Raw genomic sequence first — 20,083 nt, forward strand, 5'->3', positions numbered from 1 at the left:
AAACTATCATTTAGGCAAAAAAAATTGTGACATAAGCACTTCAAAGGTCTATGTACCTAAACTATTTAAATACTCCACAAGCTAAAATTAACACCAGGGGCCAGTTGTTCAAAGCCTGTTTAGCTTTAATTGTGTATAAGTCAAAATGAAATAACACTCTTGTATCTCTTATGAATCAGTTACCGTACCTTAAATATCATGAACTAAGTATGTAGTTGTAACTATTTTTGTTCTATTAAGGTTAAAAACATTTAGTTTTGTGGTTAATTCAATCTATAGAATTGCTTTCTATTTTGAGCTTAACTACCATTTAGGCTAAACGGGCTTCAACAACCGGCCCCTGCTCATTAGGCCAGAACTATATCAATAAGGTCACAATACTGCATTTCATTTACCATTTGCGTTGTCTGCTATGATTATCTATAGGATATAATATCTTTCCTATTTCCTTTCTAACTGCGTGAAAGTTTTCAAATCTTGAATAAAACAACTTATCCATTTCAAACAGGCACATCTATAACGTCATCAGCATCATTAAGCAACTCTAAGCAAAAAAAGCATATAAGAAAAAATATAACTGGAGCCAAACAATGCAGCCACCCAAATTATACCATCCTAGCCACCTATATATTATGCTGTCAAATTCCAGTCCATGTTTACTTGTATATGGCAATCATTCACATGCCCTTATAAATATGCATAAACCAATTTCATTCTCTAGCCAGTAATTCTTCTGTGTTACCTATGGAATACCAGACAATTCTACCAATTTAGTTTGGGTTTTTATGATTGATTTTTTTCATTTGTATAGTTATCCTTTGGTAATAATGAAGATACTTGTGAATGGTATGAAATTAATCCTGAATCATCACAATCAGAAGCACACTCAGAGGTAATTTGAACCATTAGTGAGGTCTTTTTATAACAATCCCAGTTGTTTATCAACATTAGAAAGAATTTAAATGTGATATTCACACTAAAACTGTCATTTGTATAGCTTTTCACTACCTGCACGGACGAAATTCTAGATGAAAATACCTGTGATAAAAAATGAAGCAGCATTTATAAGTCCAGACGAAATAGCATGTCTTGCAAGTGCCAAAGTTCCAGAAGGTTCATCTGATGAATGTGAAGCTCTTGCCAATAATCTGTGGACATATGGGCAGAACAATCTAGTTTTTGTAATTTTTATTAATAAAGAGACTGCAACTGAATACTTGAAATCACTGGAAGGTCGGGCTGGAGTGTTAAATTGTCATCTAGAGTCAGGAACATTATGTATTGGTTCAGAATCCGCTGCATGGAAGAGAATTGACCCTCGTGTCTCAAAGGAAAAACTATATGTAAAATTTTATATGGGCTGTAGAACAGAAAAAATATCTGTCCAGCACCAGCAGACGGGCAATGATAGCAAATCGGAAAAAAAAGATTGATGTGCTATTTAATAAAATAATGGGCATGGAGCTAACTTCTGACGGGATGTTGACAGCTGATGTATTTTGTTCACCTTGTGTTGAACAAAGATTGGAAGGCTCTCAGATCTCGAGAGAAATAACCTCCTCTAACTCTAACAAATCATCCTGCTTAGTCACTGTATTCAAATGTCACAAGCTCCCAGAGAATTTTCAGTCAAAGTTAGAAAGAATACCATCACTATATTCTGCTTTACGTACTGGAGTTTGCAAGGACTATGCAAATTTTAATCCTAAAGAAGGGGAAACCTCGCACAATCGTTTACCACTTGTGCCTAACCCAAACCTTAGTTCGGGCTGCCCAGCTTGCTATTCTAAATCTTCAAGGTCATGGATCGACATCATCCTTGGACCCCAGAGAAAGAATACAGCAAATTGTTGAAGCGTTTAGCAGAATCAAACAGAGATTTTGTGAGAATTTAAAGATTAGACTGTCCACCGCAAACACGAAGAGTAATATGTGAGTACATAATGCCTATGAGTCGTACATTTTCTTTAAACATATTGTTTTTACCTATATTTTATACGCCATGTTTACAAATTCTTCGAGTTTGCAAGCGTGCGCCGCAGCACGGTATGGATTTTTATTTTTGGGATCTTGCTGTGCACTGATTGGCTGACATTTCTCGCCCAGATCAGCCGGAAAGGATGAAACAGAATATTAGACAGGCAATTCATTTCATTGAGTTAAGAAAATTTGAAAACGATTGTCCAAAATAGCAATTTTTCCCTTATATGAGGTGTCAGATTTTAAAACCTAAATACTTTAATATATATTTCCTCGACTTGAAATTCAGTAAGATTGTTCAGAAGGGATTGAAAAAGCATACAACAGAATATTAGACCAGTAATTCATTTCATTCCGTTCAAAAAATTTGAAAACAATTGTGCAAAATAGAAATTTTTCCCTTATATGAGGTGTCAGCTTTTTAAAGCCAAATTTTTTAATATTGATTTGCTGAACTTTAAATTAAGTAAGAATTTTCAAAAGGGAATGACAAAGGATACAACAGAATATTAGACCAGCAATTCATTTTATTCAGTTCAAAAAATTTGAAAACCATTGTGCAAAATAGCAATTTTTCGCTTATATGAGGTGTCAGATTTTTAAAGCTAAATTTTTTAATATTGATTTGCTGAACTTTAAATTCAGTAAGACCTTTCAAAAGGGATTGACAAAGGATACAACAGAATATTAGACCGGCAGTTCATTTCATTCAGTTCAAAAAATTTGAAAACAATTGTCCAAAATGGCAATTTTTCCTTTATATGAGATGTCAGATATTGAAAGCTAAATTATTTAATATATATATCCTAGACTTTCAAAAGGGTTTGACAAAGGATACAACGGAATGTTAGACCAGCAATTCATTTCATTTAGTTAAAAATTTTGAAAACAATTGTCCAAAATAGCAATTTTTCCCTTATATGAGGTGTCAGATTTTTAAAGCTAAATTCTTTGATATTGATTTGCTAGATTTCAAATTGAGCGCGAATGTTCAGAAGGGATTGAAAAAGAATACAACAAAATATTAGACCAGCAGTTCATTTCATTCAGGTCAAAAAATTTCAAACCAACTGTCCAAAATAGATAATTTTCCCTTATATAAGATGTCAGATTTTGAAAGCTAAATTCTTTAATATATATTTCCTAGACTTGAAATTCAGTAAGATCGTTCAGAAGGGATTGACAAAGGATACAACAGAATATTAGACTAGCAATTCATTTAATTCAGTTCAAAAAATTTGAAAACCATTGTGCAAAATAGCAATTTTTCCCTTATATGAGGTGTCAGATTTTTAAAGCTAAATTTTTTAATATTGATTTGCTCATCTTTAAATTCAGTAAGAAATTTCGGAAGGGATTGACAAAGGATACAACAGAATATTAGACCAGCAGTTCATTTCAAAAAATTTGAAAACCATTGTCTAAAATAACCATTTTTGCCCAATATGAGGTGACCGATTTTAAAAGCTAAATTCTATAATATTGATTTGCTGAACCTAAAATTCAGTAACAATGTCCAGAAGAGATTAGCAAAGGATAAAACGGAATATTAGACCAGCAATTCATTTCATTCAGTTCAAAAAATTTGAAAACCATTGTGCAAAATAGCAATTTTTCGCTTATATGAGGTTTCAGATTTTTAAAGCTAAATTTTTTAATATTGATTTGCTGAACTTTAAATTCAGTAAGACATTTCAGAAGGGATTGACAAAGGATACAACAGAATATTAGACCAGCAGTTCATTTCATTCAGTTAAAAAAATTTCAAATCATTTGTCCAAAATAGCAATTTTTCCCTTATATGAGATGTCAGATATTGAAAGCTAAATTCTATAATATATATTTCCTAGACTTTCAAAAGGGTTTGACAAAGGATACAACAGAATATTAGACCAGCAATTCATTTCATTGAGTTAAAAAATTTGAAAAGAATTGTCCAAAATAGCAATTTTTCCCTTATATGAGGTGTCAGATTTTGAAAGCTAAATTCTTTAATATTGATTTGCTAGATTTGAAATTGAGCAAGAATGTTCAGAAGGGATTGAAAAAGCATACAACAGAATATTAGACCAGCAGTTCATTTCATTCAGGTCAAAAAATTTGAAACCAACTGTTAGACTCAGTCTTAACCAGACGTGTACTTTGAACTCGTAGAATTTTAATCATGTAGCGGTTCAACTAAACAAATATTTACAAAGATTAGTACGGTACGAATACAACCAAATGAATACGAATACGAACAAGTAAACCATACGAATACATACATGAAACTTACAGATTAATTTGCCTGTCCGGTAGAAAATCGTTCGCTTCTTGAATTGTAGAGACTATAGCTTGAACTTTGTATCGTATGATCAAAGTGATAGTGAACAACTATTTATACCCCGAATTAACATAACTAATTAACATAACATTAAACTAAGTTATGACAGTTCCGGTTTGAAATCTACATTCCGGTCCCGAAATGTTGTATAAGGCGACATTTAAACAGTATATAAAGATTTTAACCGTAATCGATAACCAATCGACATGACGATGTCCTCTTCAACAATCAAGTGCATTCTGATGCTTCCAAGAGGACAATCTTGTCCACAGGGCGTTCCAGGGTGTTAAGTTTCGTTCTTAAAACTACTCTTCTCACGAAGCCGTCTCTCGAATTCGGTTTCACTCTCGTGATTCGACCAAGCAACCACGACGATCTTGGTGTATTCTCGTCAACGAGCAAAACAATATCACCTACAGAAAAATTGCGACGAGCATTAACCCATTTCTGACGGCGTTGCAATTCTGGCAAGTATTCCTTCAGCTAGCGGCGCCAAAAAACATCCGAGAGATATTGAGCTTGTCTCCATCGACGTTTACAATACAAATCAGCTTCTTGGAAAACTCCTGGGGGTAGCGATGGTCCCGGGCGTAAAAGAAGCAAATGATTTGGCGTCAAGGCTTCTAGGTCATTTGGGTCGTCAGATACCTTTGTCAATGGTCTGCTGTTCATAATGGATTCAACCTCGCATATAACAGTTGTAAGGCATTCATCATCCACAGTCTGTTGCTTTAAAAGGGCCAACAATATTTTACGGGCAGTTCGGATGCAGCGCTCCCAAACTCCACCATGGTGAGATCCTGAGGGAGGATTAAAGATCCACTTGACGTTTTGCTGCAGGAGGAATCGTTGAATTTTCTGTTGGTTCCAATCATCGATTGCACTGTGAATTTCTCTTTCTCCGCCGACAAAATTAGTGCCATTGTCAGATCTAATGACTTCAGGTTGTCCCCTTCTGGCGATGAATCTACGCAATGCGTTGAGAAACGAACTGGTATCGAGGCTTTGCACCACTTCAATGTGAACAGCTCGGATGGTTAAGCAAGTGAATAAAACGGCATATCTCTTCACCAGGCTACGTGCTCTTTTCACAACAAATGGACCAAAGCAGTCCACCCCAACGAAGGTAAACGGCGGCTTATCTGGCGTGACTCGATGCTCTGGGAGGTCCGCCATTTTTTGTTCACCTGCTGCTGCTTGTCTTCTTTTGCAATCCACACAGCTGTTTAGCATCTTTTTTAAGGTCTTCCTCGCTCCGATCATCCAGTAGCGCGCTCTGATCAAGGACAGAACATGTTCTAAACCACTGTGCCTCGCTAACCGGTGGTAATACCTTGCAATCAAGGTGGAAATGTGACAATTCTTTGGTAGGATGATGGGGTGTTTCCGTTCCTCCGAGATGGGGGCATTCGTTAGGCGTCCTCCGACTCGCAAGAGTTGATCCTTCAACCGAGGGTCAAGTTTGTAGATGGGACTTGCTTTCTTAACTTGGCCTTTCAACGACTTTGCTGACTGGTCATCAACGGAGTTAAGACGAGCTAACTCCTCTTGAAAGCTTCTTCCTTGAATATATTTTAAAATTTCCTTTTCTGCATGCTGCATTTCATCCAGGTCGAGGGGTCTGAAGTCTGGAGTCGAATAATCCGAGTTTCTGTTAGTCTTAGCTCTCATGACAGCCTTCGATAAATTGGCACGATATCGAAGTATCCATGAAACGAATCTTTTCAGCTTCTCCCATGACGAAAATCTCTCGATAATTCCTTCAACTGTGGCGTGTGAACTATCTTCAATAGAGAAGGCTTGGGCATTCTTCTTGACTTCTGGGTCGTCATCGCTGACTGCAACGGCCAGGTTGATTTGACATGGCCAATAATTCTCTGGTTTCCATAAAAATTCGGGACCATTCAACCAACGATTACTGCGTAACAAGGAATCTGCAGATAATCCTCGTGAGGCGTCATCAGCGGGGTTCTCTTCACTGGTCACGTGTCTCCATTGCTCAGGCGTGGTTGTTTCATGAATGGTGGCAACTCTGTTCGCAACAAATGTCTGGAATCTCTTGCTTGTGTTATTCAGATACCCCAGAACACAGGTGCTGTCTGTCCAAAAGATGGAGGCATGGATTTCAATATCGATTTCGTTTCGTATCATCTTGTCGAGTCTTGTCGCAACCACAGCAGCGGATAATTCCAGTCGTGGAATGGTTGTTTCCTTTAGAGGAGCCACTCTTGACTTAGCCATCACGAACGAACAGTGGATGTTACCTTTCGAATCTTCAAAGCGCAAATAACTCGCTGCCCCATATCCACGTCGCGAAGCGTCTGCGAAACTGTGTAACTGCGTCTGAACTATTGGATTGACGTAGTAGGATTTGATACATCTTGGGACGCGAAGCTGTTCGATCTTTGGCAATTCCTTCAACCAAGTGTTCCAGCGTGCCATATCGTCGGGCTCAATTAGGTCATCCCATCCCAACTTTCGTCGACACAGATGTTGCATCAATATCTTCACGGGAAGAATAAATGGGGCTGCGAACCCAAGAGGGTCATAGACTGAACTGATTACTGAAAGTCCCTCTTCGAGTTGATGGCTTCTCATTGATGATTACTTTGAATCCAAACTGATCGCTCGCGACATCCCATTTAACTCCTAGTGCTCGTTCAACCGTTGGTTGGCCAAAACACAAAGCCTTTACAGATCCAGATCTTTCATCTTCAGGCACCGACGCAATCACTCTTGCTGAATTTGAAACCCATTTCGTCAAGTGGAATCCTCCCCGGGCTAGCAACTGGGTCAAACAGCTCACCGTTTTGATGCCCACTTCGTCATCTTTAACAGACTTTAAACAGTCGTCCACATAGAAGTTCGTTTTACTATATCTGATATCTCAGCACCAAAGTCGTCTGAGTTGTCTTCGGCGGTTCTTCGGAGTGCAAAATTCGCACAACTCGGGGAGGACGTTGCGCCGAAAAGGTGAACCATCATCTGGAATTCTTGGGGTTCTTTATCAAGATCATTTTGGTGCCACCAGAGGAATCGTAATGCGTCATAGTCGCTTGGTGTAACGCGGACTTGGTGGAACATAGCCTCTATATCCGCCATCAAGGCCACAGGATCCGTTCGGAAGCGAATTAAAACTCCAACAAGACTGTTTGTTAGATCTGGACCTTGTAATAGTTGACTATTGAGTGACGTCCCGCGGAAAACTGCTGCACAATCGAAAACCACGCGAATTTTGCTGGGCTTATTTGAATTGATTACGGGATGGTGGGGTAAGTACCATAAAGGTAACTTAGGTTGGGTTATCGAACTCTCAGGGACCTTGCGAGCATACTTCCTGCTTAGCATGTTATCCATGAATTCTGAATACTTTGAAAGCAGTTGAGGATCTTTGAGAAGCCTCTTCTTTAAAAGGTTCAGGCGATGTTCCGCTAATGGACGATTGTTTGGCAGACGTGGCGGGAAATTTTTCCATGGTAAAGCCACTTCATAGTGTCCGTCCTTTAGCTGAACCGAGCCTTCCATCATGCAAGAGCACGAGAATCCTCTACCGACATCTCCAGTTTTGTGTCATATACAGAGTCGTTGAACTCCATATTGCAGAACGTTTGAAACTGTTCATTTAGGTCATGATCAGATCGAATGAAGTTCGCGCAACGACGAGCCGTTTTATTTCTTCCAAGCGGGCCATTTATCGTCCAACCGAAAACTGTTCTCACGGCGTACGGTCCTGCGCCACTGCTCTCTCTGACTTCCTTCGGTTCCAATGCCTTTGGTACATCATTCCCGATTAGTAAGCCAACGGCGGCATCGATTTCCTGTACGTTTACGTTTCTGAGATGAGGCCATCTGTCAACATCCTTTTGAAGCGGAATGCTAGATCTATCGACAGGTAACCGTTCGGTCGAGAAAACAGTAGGAAGTTCCACTAAGTTCTCTTCGTTTAAATCCCAAACTTCCAAACTGGTCACACTACATCTGGTCGTCTGCTGTACGTTCTGTAGGGTTGTCAAAGATAATGTTGTTTTCTTTCCTGTGATGCCAAGTTGCTCCAACAGTTCATTTGAACAGAATGTCGTGTTAGAACCAGGATCAAGGAACGCATATGTCAGCACCATCGAAACGAGCCAGCACATTTCACTTTCACAGGGACCAATGGTAGCCCTGTTGTAGAGACGCCGGCCCCGATGACACCACATTCAGTTTGGGTAGCACTAACGCAACCATTTCGCGCTCCATTGTTGGCGCATCCTTCATCACCTGATCGATCAGTTGATTCATTTGGGCTATCAGGACCACACGACTTGTCCACACCGCTGTCTCCGCTTCTTGGATGCAGATATGTTGAGTGCTTGAACTGACAGCCGGCTACCTTGCAGAAACTGGGCTTTGGACAGGACTTTGCGACATGTCCTTGAAACAAGCAGTTGTCACATAGTCCTCTTTTGCGAACAAACTTAAGACGACCCACTAGGGACTCTTTCTTAAAATGAATACATCGTGGCAGAATATCTCCATTACACATGGAACATTTGTAGGGTTTTGATTCCTTTTTTCCTTCATCACCTAGCTTACCATCAATTTGAAAGTTCAGTCTGCCCCTAGAACCTAAAGGTTCACTTGGTCTACTTCGTGAGTCGTTGTTCAATTTTCCGAAGATTGGGTGGTTCTGAACTCTCGACCTTGCTTGAACAAACTCAACAACATCATCAAAGGTTATCTCTCTTGATTTCTGGGTAGTGATGTTATCGGCAACTTCTCGCCATCTCTGTCTCAGAGAAAAGGGTAGCTTCCCAATTAGTTTAACCAAACTTTCAGGATTTTCCACTCTGCTAATGTATCCGATCTCCTTCAAGGTATTTCTGCAACTAGCCAGTAGCACGGAGTACTTCTGTAAGCCTACGCCATCTTCTGCTTTAATTGGCGATGCTTGGGTGATCCGGTCCACGTATGCAGCCGCAATCTTGTAGTTTTGTCCGTAGTTGTCTTTCAGAAGCTTCTTTGCCTTAAGATATCCTTCTTCTGGATCCATAGTTAAGCAACTTCGAACAAGCTCTTGCACCTCACCTTTCGTATATTGGACCATATAGAATAGTCTTGCACTGGCGCTTGTTGTCTTTGCTTCGATCAGGTTCTCGAAAGATCGTGACAATACTCGATTGGATTTCCAGCAAAGGTTGGAACCTGAACGTTAGGCAGGGTCATAGCCAAGGTCGACCTTTGGTGCTGATCGAGTAACCGATGTAATTGCTGGTCTCGTGACTGTTGCATGTCGAACATCTGATGCATTTGTTGCTGTGTGTTGTCGCTGTATCTCTGCGACGTTGTATAAGAATTCCTCTGCTACGTCCGAATCTGTATCACCCTTCTCTGTTTGGCCTTGGTTTGTAGTAGCAACATTCTTTCTAGTCGGCTGTATTCTTTTCTCAGAGTTGAAGGCTTGCTCCGTAGACTTTAACAAAGGTGTGGAATTAGGCATTGATTTGGCTTGTTGACCGAGAGCGTATTTATTCTCTAGCTTCACTCCGGCTTGCTTCGCCATTGTGGGTGTAAATTGTGTTGCCATAGGTTGATTTTCGCTATGAAGTGCTTCAGCATATACTCTTTCTTCTGCTTCAGCTTTTGCTAATTCTGTGTCGAGCTTCAGTTCATATTTTCTTTGTTCCAATCGTAACTTCTCTTCCTCTTGTTGGCGTTGTTTTTGTCTGAAAAGAAGCTCTTCCTTTTGTAGAGCTTGTTGTTTAGCTAGTTCTGCCTTTTCTGCTTCCAATGAGGCCTTTTCGCTCTTGCCGCTAGTCTGGCGCTCAGGGTAGACGAACCTGTTCTCGAACGTGAGCTAGCTAGCGAACGTGTTTTATCGCGGTGCGAGGGTCCAATATTGCTTATTGAATCACCCGGTCTATCTTCTTGATCCGCCTTTGATACTTCGTCTTCAAAACTCGAAATCCACTCGCTCAGAGTTCGTGAAAAATTCTCGATTCGCCTTGTTTCTGTTTGCAAATACTCTTCGGAGTCTCGGATATCATACTCGTCGCCAATTATGTCATGATAATTGGCATGAGCTGTGTAGAATTTACTTGCCACGTCTTCAAATTCCTTTATCTTCGCTAAAGCGTCGTCTTTAATTTGACAATTACCTATCAATTCAGTGAGCTCTTTAATCTTCTTTGTTATGTTCGCCTTTGCAGCCGAGCGGCAACGCCTCAATCGCCGAAATTCGCTTGATTCTTCGACAAAACTAGTTGTTTCTTGGTTAGGCGATCCTTCGCTCTGTGATAGCATAATTTGTCAATCGACGGTTCCAAATTGATAGATATAAAGTTTTAGTTAATCTTTGAACAATGTTAGACTCAGTCTTAACCAGACGTGTACTTTGAACTCGCAGAATTTTAATCATGTAGCGGTTCAACTAAACAAATATTTACAAAGATTAGTACGGTACGAATACAACCAAATGAATACGAATACGAACAAGTAAACCATACGAATACATTCATGAAACTTACAGATTAATTTGCCTGTCGGGTAGAAAATCGTTCGCTTCTTGAATTGTAGAGACTATAGCTTGAACTTTGTATCGTATGATCAAAGTGATAGTGAACAACTATTTATACCCCGAATTAACATAACTAATTAACATAACATTAAACTAAGTTATGACAGTTCCGGTTTGAAATCTACAAATAATATGCTAATTATGATCAAAATCGTCATAATAAGCATCATGGATGCCATAGCAACCATCATTTATTATGATTAATATGCTAATTATGATCAGGATCATCATATTGATCATCATAGTTGCCATAGCAACCATTATTTTTTATGAATAATATGCTAATTACGATCAAAATCATCAAAATGATCATCATGGTTGCCATAGCAACCATCATTTATTATGATTAATATGCTAATTATGATCAGGATCATCATAATGATCATCATAGCTGCCATTGCAACAATAATTTATTATGATTAATACGCTAATTATGATCAAGATCATCATAATGATCATCATAATGATCATTATAGTTGCCATAGCAACCATAATTTATTATGATTAATATTCTAATTATGATCAAAATTATCATAATAAGCATCATGGTTGCCATAGCAACCATCATTTATTATGATTAATATGCTAATTATGATCAAGATCATCATAATGATAATCATAATGATCATTATAGTTCTCATAGCAACCATCATTTATTATGATTAATATGCTAATTATGAACAAGATCATCATAACGATCATCATAATGATCTTTATAGTTGCCATATCAACTATCATTTATTAGAAATAAAATGCTAATTATGATTAAAATTATCATAATAAGCATCATAATTGCCATGGCAACCACCATTTATTATGATTAATATGCTAATTATGATCAAAATCATCATATTGATCATCATAGTTGCCATGGCAACGATCATTTATTACGATTAATATGCTAATTATGATCAAAATCATCATAATGAGCATCATGGTTGACATGGCAACCATAATTTATTATGACTAATATGCTAATTATGATCAAGATCATCATAATGATCATCATAGTTTAAATGGCAACCATCATTTAAAATGAATAATATGCTAATTACGTTCAAAATCAACAAAATGATCATCATGGTTGCCATAGCAACCATCATTTATTATGATTAATATGCTAATTATGATCAAGATCATCATAATGATCATCATAGTCGCAATAGCAACCATCATTTATTATGATTAATATGCTAAATATGATCAAAATCATCATAATGAGCATCATAGTTGCCATGGCAACAATCATTTATTATGAATAATATGCTAATTATGGTCAAAATCATCATATTGATCATCATGGTTGCCATGGCAACTTTCATTTATTATGATTAATATGCTGATTAAAATCAAGATCATCATAATGATCATAATAGTTGCCATGGCAACAATCGTTTATTATGATTAATATGCTAATTATGATCAAGATAATCATAATGGTCATCATAGTTGCCATAGCAACCATCATTTATTATAATTAATATGCTAATTATGATCAAAATCATCATAATGAGCATCATGGTTGCCATGGCAACCATCATTTATTCTGATTAATATGCTAATTATAATCAAGATCATCATAATGATTACCATAGTTGCCATGGCAACCATAATTTATTACGATTAATACGCTAATTATGATCAAGATCATCATAATGATCATCATGGTTGCCATTGCAACCATCATTTATTATGATTAATATGCTAATTATGATCAAAATCATCATAATGAGCATCATAGTTGCCATGGCAACCATCATTTATTATGATTAATATGATAATTACGATCAAGATCATCATAATGATCATCATAGTTGCCATGACAACAATAATTAATAATGAATAATATGCTAATTATGATCAAAATCATCATAATGAGCATCATGGTTGCCATAGCAACCATCATTTTTTATGATCAATATGCTAAATATGATCAAGATCATCATAATGATCATCATAGTACCATGGCAACCATCACTTATTATGATTAATATGCTAAATATGATCAAAATCATCATAATGATCATAATGGTTGCCATTGCAACCATAATTTATTATGATTAATATGCTAATTATGATCAAGATCATCATAATGAACATCATAGTTGCCATAGCAACAATCATTTGTTATGATTAATATGCTAAATATGATCAAAATCATCATAATGAGCATCATGGTCGCCATGGCAACCATAATTTATTATGATTAATATGGTAATTATAATCAAGATCATCATAATGATCATCTTAGTTGCTATGGCAACCATAACTTATTATGATTAATATGTTAATTATGATCAAAATAATCATAATGATCATTATAGTTGCCACGGCAACCATCATTTATTATGATCAATATGCTAATTATGATCAAGATCATCATAATGATCATCATAGTTGCCATAGTAACAATCATTTATTAAGATTAATATGCTAATTATGATCAAAATCAACATAATGAGCGTCATGGTTGCAATAGCAACCATCACTTATTATAATTAATATGCTATTTATGATCAAAATCATCATAATGAGCATCATGGTTGCCATAGCAAATATCATTTGTTCTGATTAATATGCTAATTATGATCAAGATCATCATAATGATCATCATAGTTGCCATTGCAACCATAATTTATTATGAATAATATGCTATTTATGGTCAAAATCATCATAATGATCATCATGGTTGCCATGGCAACCTTCATTTATTATGTTTAATACGCTAATTATGATCAAGATCATCATAATGATCATCATAGTTGCCATTCCAACCATCATTTATTATGATTAATATGCTAATTATGATCAAAATCATCATAATGAGCATCATAGTTGCCATGGCAACCATCATTTATTATGATTAATATGCTAATTATGATCAAGATCATCATAATGATCATCATCGTTGCCGTGGCAACAATCGTTTATTATGATTAATATGCTAATTATGATCAAGATCATCATAATGATCACAATAGTTGGCATAGCAACCATCATTTATAATGAATAATATGCTAATTATGTTTAAAATCATCAAAATGATCATCATGGTTGCCATAGCAACCATCATTTATTATGATTAATATGCTAATTATGATCAAGATCATCATAATCATCAGCATAGTTGCAATAGCAACCATTATTTATCATGAATAATATGCTAATTATGATCAAAATCATCAAAATTATCATCATGGTTGCCATAGCAACCATCATTTATTATGATTAATATTCTAATTATGATCAGGATCATCATAATGATCATCATAGCTGCCATGGCAACAATAATTTATTATGATTAATATGCTAATTATGATCAAAATCATCATAATGAGCATCATGGTTGCCATGGCAACCATCATTTATTATGATTAATATGCTAAATATGATCAAGATCATCATAATAATCATCATAGTACCATGGCAACCATCACTTATTGTGATTAATATGCTAATTATGATCAAAATCATCATAATGATCATAATGGTTGCCATTGCAAACATAATTTATTATGATTAATATGCTAATTATGATCAAGATCATCATAATGAGCATCATGGTCGCCATGGCAACCATTATTTATTATGATTAATATGGTAATTATAATCAAGATCATCATAATGATCATCTTAGTTGCCATGGCAACCATCACTTATTAGGATTAATATGTTAATTATGATCAAAATCATCATATTGATCATTACAGTTGCCACGGCAACCATCATTTATTATGATCAATATGCTAATTATGATCAAGATCATCATAATGATCATCATAGTTGCCATAGTAACAATCATTTATTAAGATTATTATGCTAATTATGATCAAAATCAACATATTGAGCATCGTGGTTGCCATAGCAACCATCATTTATTGTGATTAATATTCTAATTATAATCAAGATCATCATCATGATCATCATAGTTGAACTAGCAACCATCATTTACTACGATTAATATGCTAAATATGATCAAAATCATCATAATGAGCATGATAGTTTCCACGGCAACCATCATTTATTATGATTAATATGCTAATTATGATCAAGATCATCATAATGATCATCATAGTCGCAATAGCAACCATCATTTATTATGATTAATATGCTAAATATGATCAAAATCATCATAATGAGCATCATAGTTGCCATGGCAACCATCATTTATTATGATTAATATGATAATTACGATCAAGATCATCATAATGATCATCATAGTTGCCATGACAACAATAATTTATAATGATTAATATGCTAATTATGATCAAAATCATCATAATGAGCATCATGGTTGCCATAGCAACCATCATTTTTTATGATTAATATGCTAAATATGATCAAAATCATCATAATGAGCATCATAGTACCATGGCAACCATCACTTATTATGATTAATATGCTAAATATGATCAAAATCATCATAATGATCATAATGGTTGCCATTGCAACCATAATTTATTATGATTAATATGCTAATTATGATCAAGATCATCATAATGAACATCATAGTTGCCATAGCAACAATCATTTGTTATGATTAATATGCTAAATATGATCAAAATCATCATAATGAGCATCATGGTCGCCATGGCAACCATAATTTATTATGATTAATATGGTAATTATAATCAAGATCATCATAATGATCATCTTAGTTGCCATGGCAACCATAACTTATTATGATTAATATGTTAATTATGATCAAAATAATCATAATGATCATTATAGTTGCCACGGCAACCATCATTTATTATGATCAATATGCTAATTATGATCAAGATCATCATAATGATCATCATAGTTGCCATAGTAACAATCATTTATTAAGATTAATATGCTAATTATGATCAAAATCAACATAATGAGCGTCATGGTTGCAATAGCAACCATCACTTATTATAATTAATATGCTATTTATGATCAAAATCATCATAATGAGCATCATGGTTGCCATAGCAAATATCATTTGTTCTGATTAATATGCTAATTATGATCAAGATCATCATAATGATCATCATAGTTGCCATTGCAACCATAATTTATTATGAATAATATGCTAATTATGGTCAAAATCATCATAATGATCATCATGGTTGCCAAGGCAACCTTCATTTATTATGTTTAATATGCTAATTATGATCAAGATCATCATAATGATCATCATAGTTGCCATTGCAACCATCATTTATTATGATTAATATGCTAATTATGATCAAAATCATCATAATGATCATCATAGCTTCCATGGCAACAATAATTTATTATGAGTAATATGCTAATTATGATCAAAATCATCATAATGAGCATCATGGTTGCCATGGCAACCATCATTTATTATGATTAATATGCTAAATATGATCAAGATCATCATAATAATCATCATAGTACCATGGCAACCATCACTTATTGTGATTAATATGCTAATTATAATCAAAATCATCATAATGATCATAATGGTTGCCATTGCAAACATAATTTATTATGATTAATATGCTAATTATGATCAAGATCATCATAATGAGCATCATGGTCGCCATGGCAACCATTATTTATTATGATTAATATGGTAATTATAATCAAGATCATCATAATGATCATCTTAGTTGCCATGGCAACAATCACTTATTAGGATTAATATGTTAATTATGATCAAAATCATCATATTGATCATTACAGTTGCCACGGCAACCATCATTTATTATGATCAATATGCTAATTATGATCAAGATCATCATAATGATCATCATAGTTGCCATAGTAACAATCATTTATTAAGATTATTATGCTAATTATGATCAAAATCAACATATTGAGCATCGTGGTTGCCATAGCAACCATCATTTATTGTGATTAATATTCTAATTATAATCAAGATCATCATCATGATCATCATAGTTGAACTAGCAACCATCATTTACTACGATTAATATGCTAAATATGATCAAAATCATCATAATGAGCATGATAGTTTCCACGGCATCCATCATTTATTATGATTAATATGCTAATTATGATCAAGATCATCATAATAAACATCATCATTGCCATGGAAACAATCATTTATTATGATTAATATGCTAATTATGATCAAAATCATCATAATGAGCATCATGGTTGCCATGGCAACCATCATTTATTATGATTAATATGCTAATTATGATCAAAATCATCATAATGGTCATCATAGTTGCCATAGCAACCATCATTTATTATAATTAATATGCTAATTATGATCAAAATCATCATAATGAGCATCATGGTTGCCATGGCAACAATCATTTATTCTGATTAATATGCTAATTATGATCAAGATCATCATAATGATCATCATAGTTGCCATGGCAACCATAATTTATTATGAATAATATGCTAATTATGGTCAAAATCATCATAATGATCATCATGGTTGCCATTGCAACCATAATTTATTATGATTAATATGCTAATTATGATCAAGATCATCATAATGATCATCATAGTTGCCATAGCAACCTTCATTTATTATGATTAACATGCTAATTATGATCAAGATCATCATAATGATCATCATAGTTGCGATTGCAACCATCATTTATTATGATTAATATGCTAATTATGATCAAAATCATCATAATGAGCATCATAGTTGCCATGGCAACCATCATTTATTATGATTAATATGATAATTACGATCAAGATCATCATAATGATCATCATGGTTGCCATAGCAACAATCATTTATTATGATTAATATGCTAATTATGATCAAAATCATCATAATGAGCATCATAGTTGCCATAGCAACCATCATTTATTATGATTAATATGTAAATATGATCAAGATCATCATAATGATCATCATAGTTTCTATGACAACAATAATTTATTATGTTTAATATGCTAATTTTGATCAAAATCATCATAATGATCATGATGGTTGCCATAGCAACCGTAATTTATTATGATTAATATGTTAATTATGGTCAAAATCATCATAATGAGCATCATCGTTGCCATGGCAACCATCATTTATTCTGATTAATATGCTAATTATGATCAAGATCATCATAATGACCATCATAGTTGCCATGGCAACCATAATTTATTATGATTAATACGCTAATTATGATCAAGATCATCATAATGATCATCATAGTTGCCATGGCAACCATCATTTATTAGGAATAATATGCTAATTATGGTCAAAATCATCATATTGATCATCATGGTTGCCATGGCAACCTTCATTTATTATGATTAATATGCTAATTATGTTCAAGATCATCATAATGATCATCATAATGATCAGTATAGTTGCTATAACAACCATCAATTATTATGATTAATATGCTAATTATGATCAAAATCATCATAATGAGCATCATGGTTGCCATAGCAACCATCATTTATTATGAATAATATGCTAATTATAATCCAGATCATCATATTGATCATAATAGTTGCCATGGCAACAATCGTTTATTATGAATAATATGCTAATTATGATCAAGATCATCATAATGATCATCATAGTTGCCATAGCAACCATAATTTATAATGAATAATATGCTAATTATGTTCAAAATCATCAAAATGATCATCATGGTTGCCATGGCAACCATCATTTAATATGATTAGTATGCTAATATTGATCAAGATCATCATAATGATCATCATAGTTGCCAAAGCAACCATCATTTATTATTATTAATATGCTAATTATGATCAAAATCATCATAAAGAGCATCATAGTTGCCATGGCAACCATCATTTATTATGATTAATATGCTAATTATGATCAAGATCATCATAATGATCATCGTCAATGCCATGGAAACAATTATTTATTATGATTAATATGCTAATTATGATCAAAATCATCATAATGAGCATCATGGTTGCCATAGCAACCATCATTTATTATGATTAATATGTAAATATGATCAAGATCATCATAATGATCATCATAGTTTCTATGACAACAATAATTTATTATGTTTAATATGCTAATTTTGATCAAAATCATCATGATGATCATGATGGTTGCCATAGCAACCGTAATTTATTATGATTAATATATTAATTATGGTCAAAATCATCATAATGAGCATCATCGTTGCCATGGCAACCATCATTTATTCTGATTAATATGCTAATTATGATCAAGATCATCATAATGACCATCATAGTTGCCATGGCAACCATAATTTATTATGATTAATACGCTAATTATGATCAAGATCATCATAATGATCATCATAGTTGCCATGGCAACCATAATTTATAATGAATAATATGCTAATTATGGTCAAAATCATCATATTGATCATCATGGTTGCCATGGCAACCTTCATTTATTATGATTAATATGCTAATTATGTTCAAGATCATCATAATGATCATCATAATGATCAGTATAGTTGCTATAAAAACCATCAATTATTATGATTAATATGCTAATTATGATCAAAATCATCATAATGAGCATCATGGTTGCCATAGCAACCATCATTTATTATGAATAATATGCTAATTATAATCCAGATCATCATATTGATCATAATAGTTGCCATGGCAACAATCGTTTATTATGAATAATATGCTAATTATGATCAAGATCATCATAATGATCATCATAGTTGCCATAGCAACCATAATTTATAATGAATAATATGCTAATTATGTTCAAAATCATCAAAATGATCATCATGGTTGCCATGGCAACCATCATTTAATATGATTAGTATGCTAATATTGATCAAGATCATCATAATGATCATCATAGTTGCTAAAGCAACCATCATTTATTATTATTAATATGCTAATTATGATCAAAATCATCATAAAGAGCATCATAGTTGCCATGGCAACCATCATTTATTATGATTAATATGCTAATTATGATCAAGATCATCATAATGATCATCGTCGTTGCCATGGAAACAATTATTTATTATGATTAATATGCTAATTATGATCAAAATCATCATAATGAGCATCATTGTTGCCATAGCAACCATCATTTATTCCGATTAATATGCTAATTATGATCAAGATCATCATAATGATCCTCATAGTTGCTATGGCAACCATCATTTATTATGAATAATACGCTAATTATTATCAAGATCATCATAATGATCATCATAGTTGCCATCGCAACCATCATCTATTATGAATAATATGCTAATTATGGCCAAAATCATCATAATGATAATCATTGTTGCCATGGCAACCATCAT

General features: G+C 34.2%; 1 protein-coding gene and 1 pseudogene across 1 annotated transcript; both read right to left on the minus strand.

The window, feature by feature from the left end:
• Positions 1–4,786: 4,786 nt before the first annotated feature.
• Positions 4,787–6,901, minus strand: LOC114536827. The gene has a single exon (XM_028558168.1). The coding sequence runs from the start codon at positions 6,899–6,901 to the stop codon at positions 4,787–4,789; it is 2,115 nt and encodes a 704-aa protein (XP_028413969.1).
• A 243-nt stretch (positions 6,902–7,144) lies between these two features.
• Positions 7,145–8,421, minus strand: LOC114536828 (annotated as a pseudogene).
• Positions 8,422–20,083: the final 11,662 nt, after the last annotated feature.

Source organism: Dendronephthya gigantea, unplaced genomic scaffold (genome assembly GCF_004324835.1).
Source record: "Dendronephthya gigantea isolate DGI-Jeju-01 unplaced genomic scaffold, DenGig_1.0 000148F, whole genome shotgun sequence".
Lineage (NCBI taxonomy): Eukaryota > Metazoa > Cnidaria > Anthozoa > Malacalcyonacea > Nephtheidae > Dendronephthya > Dendronephthya gigantea.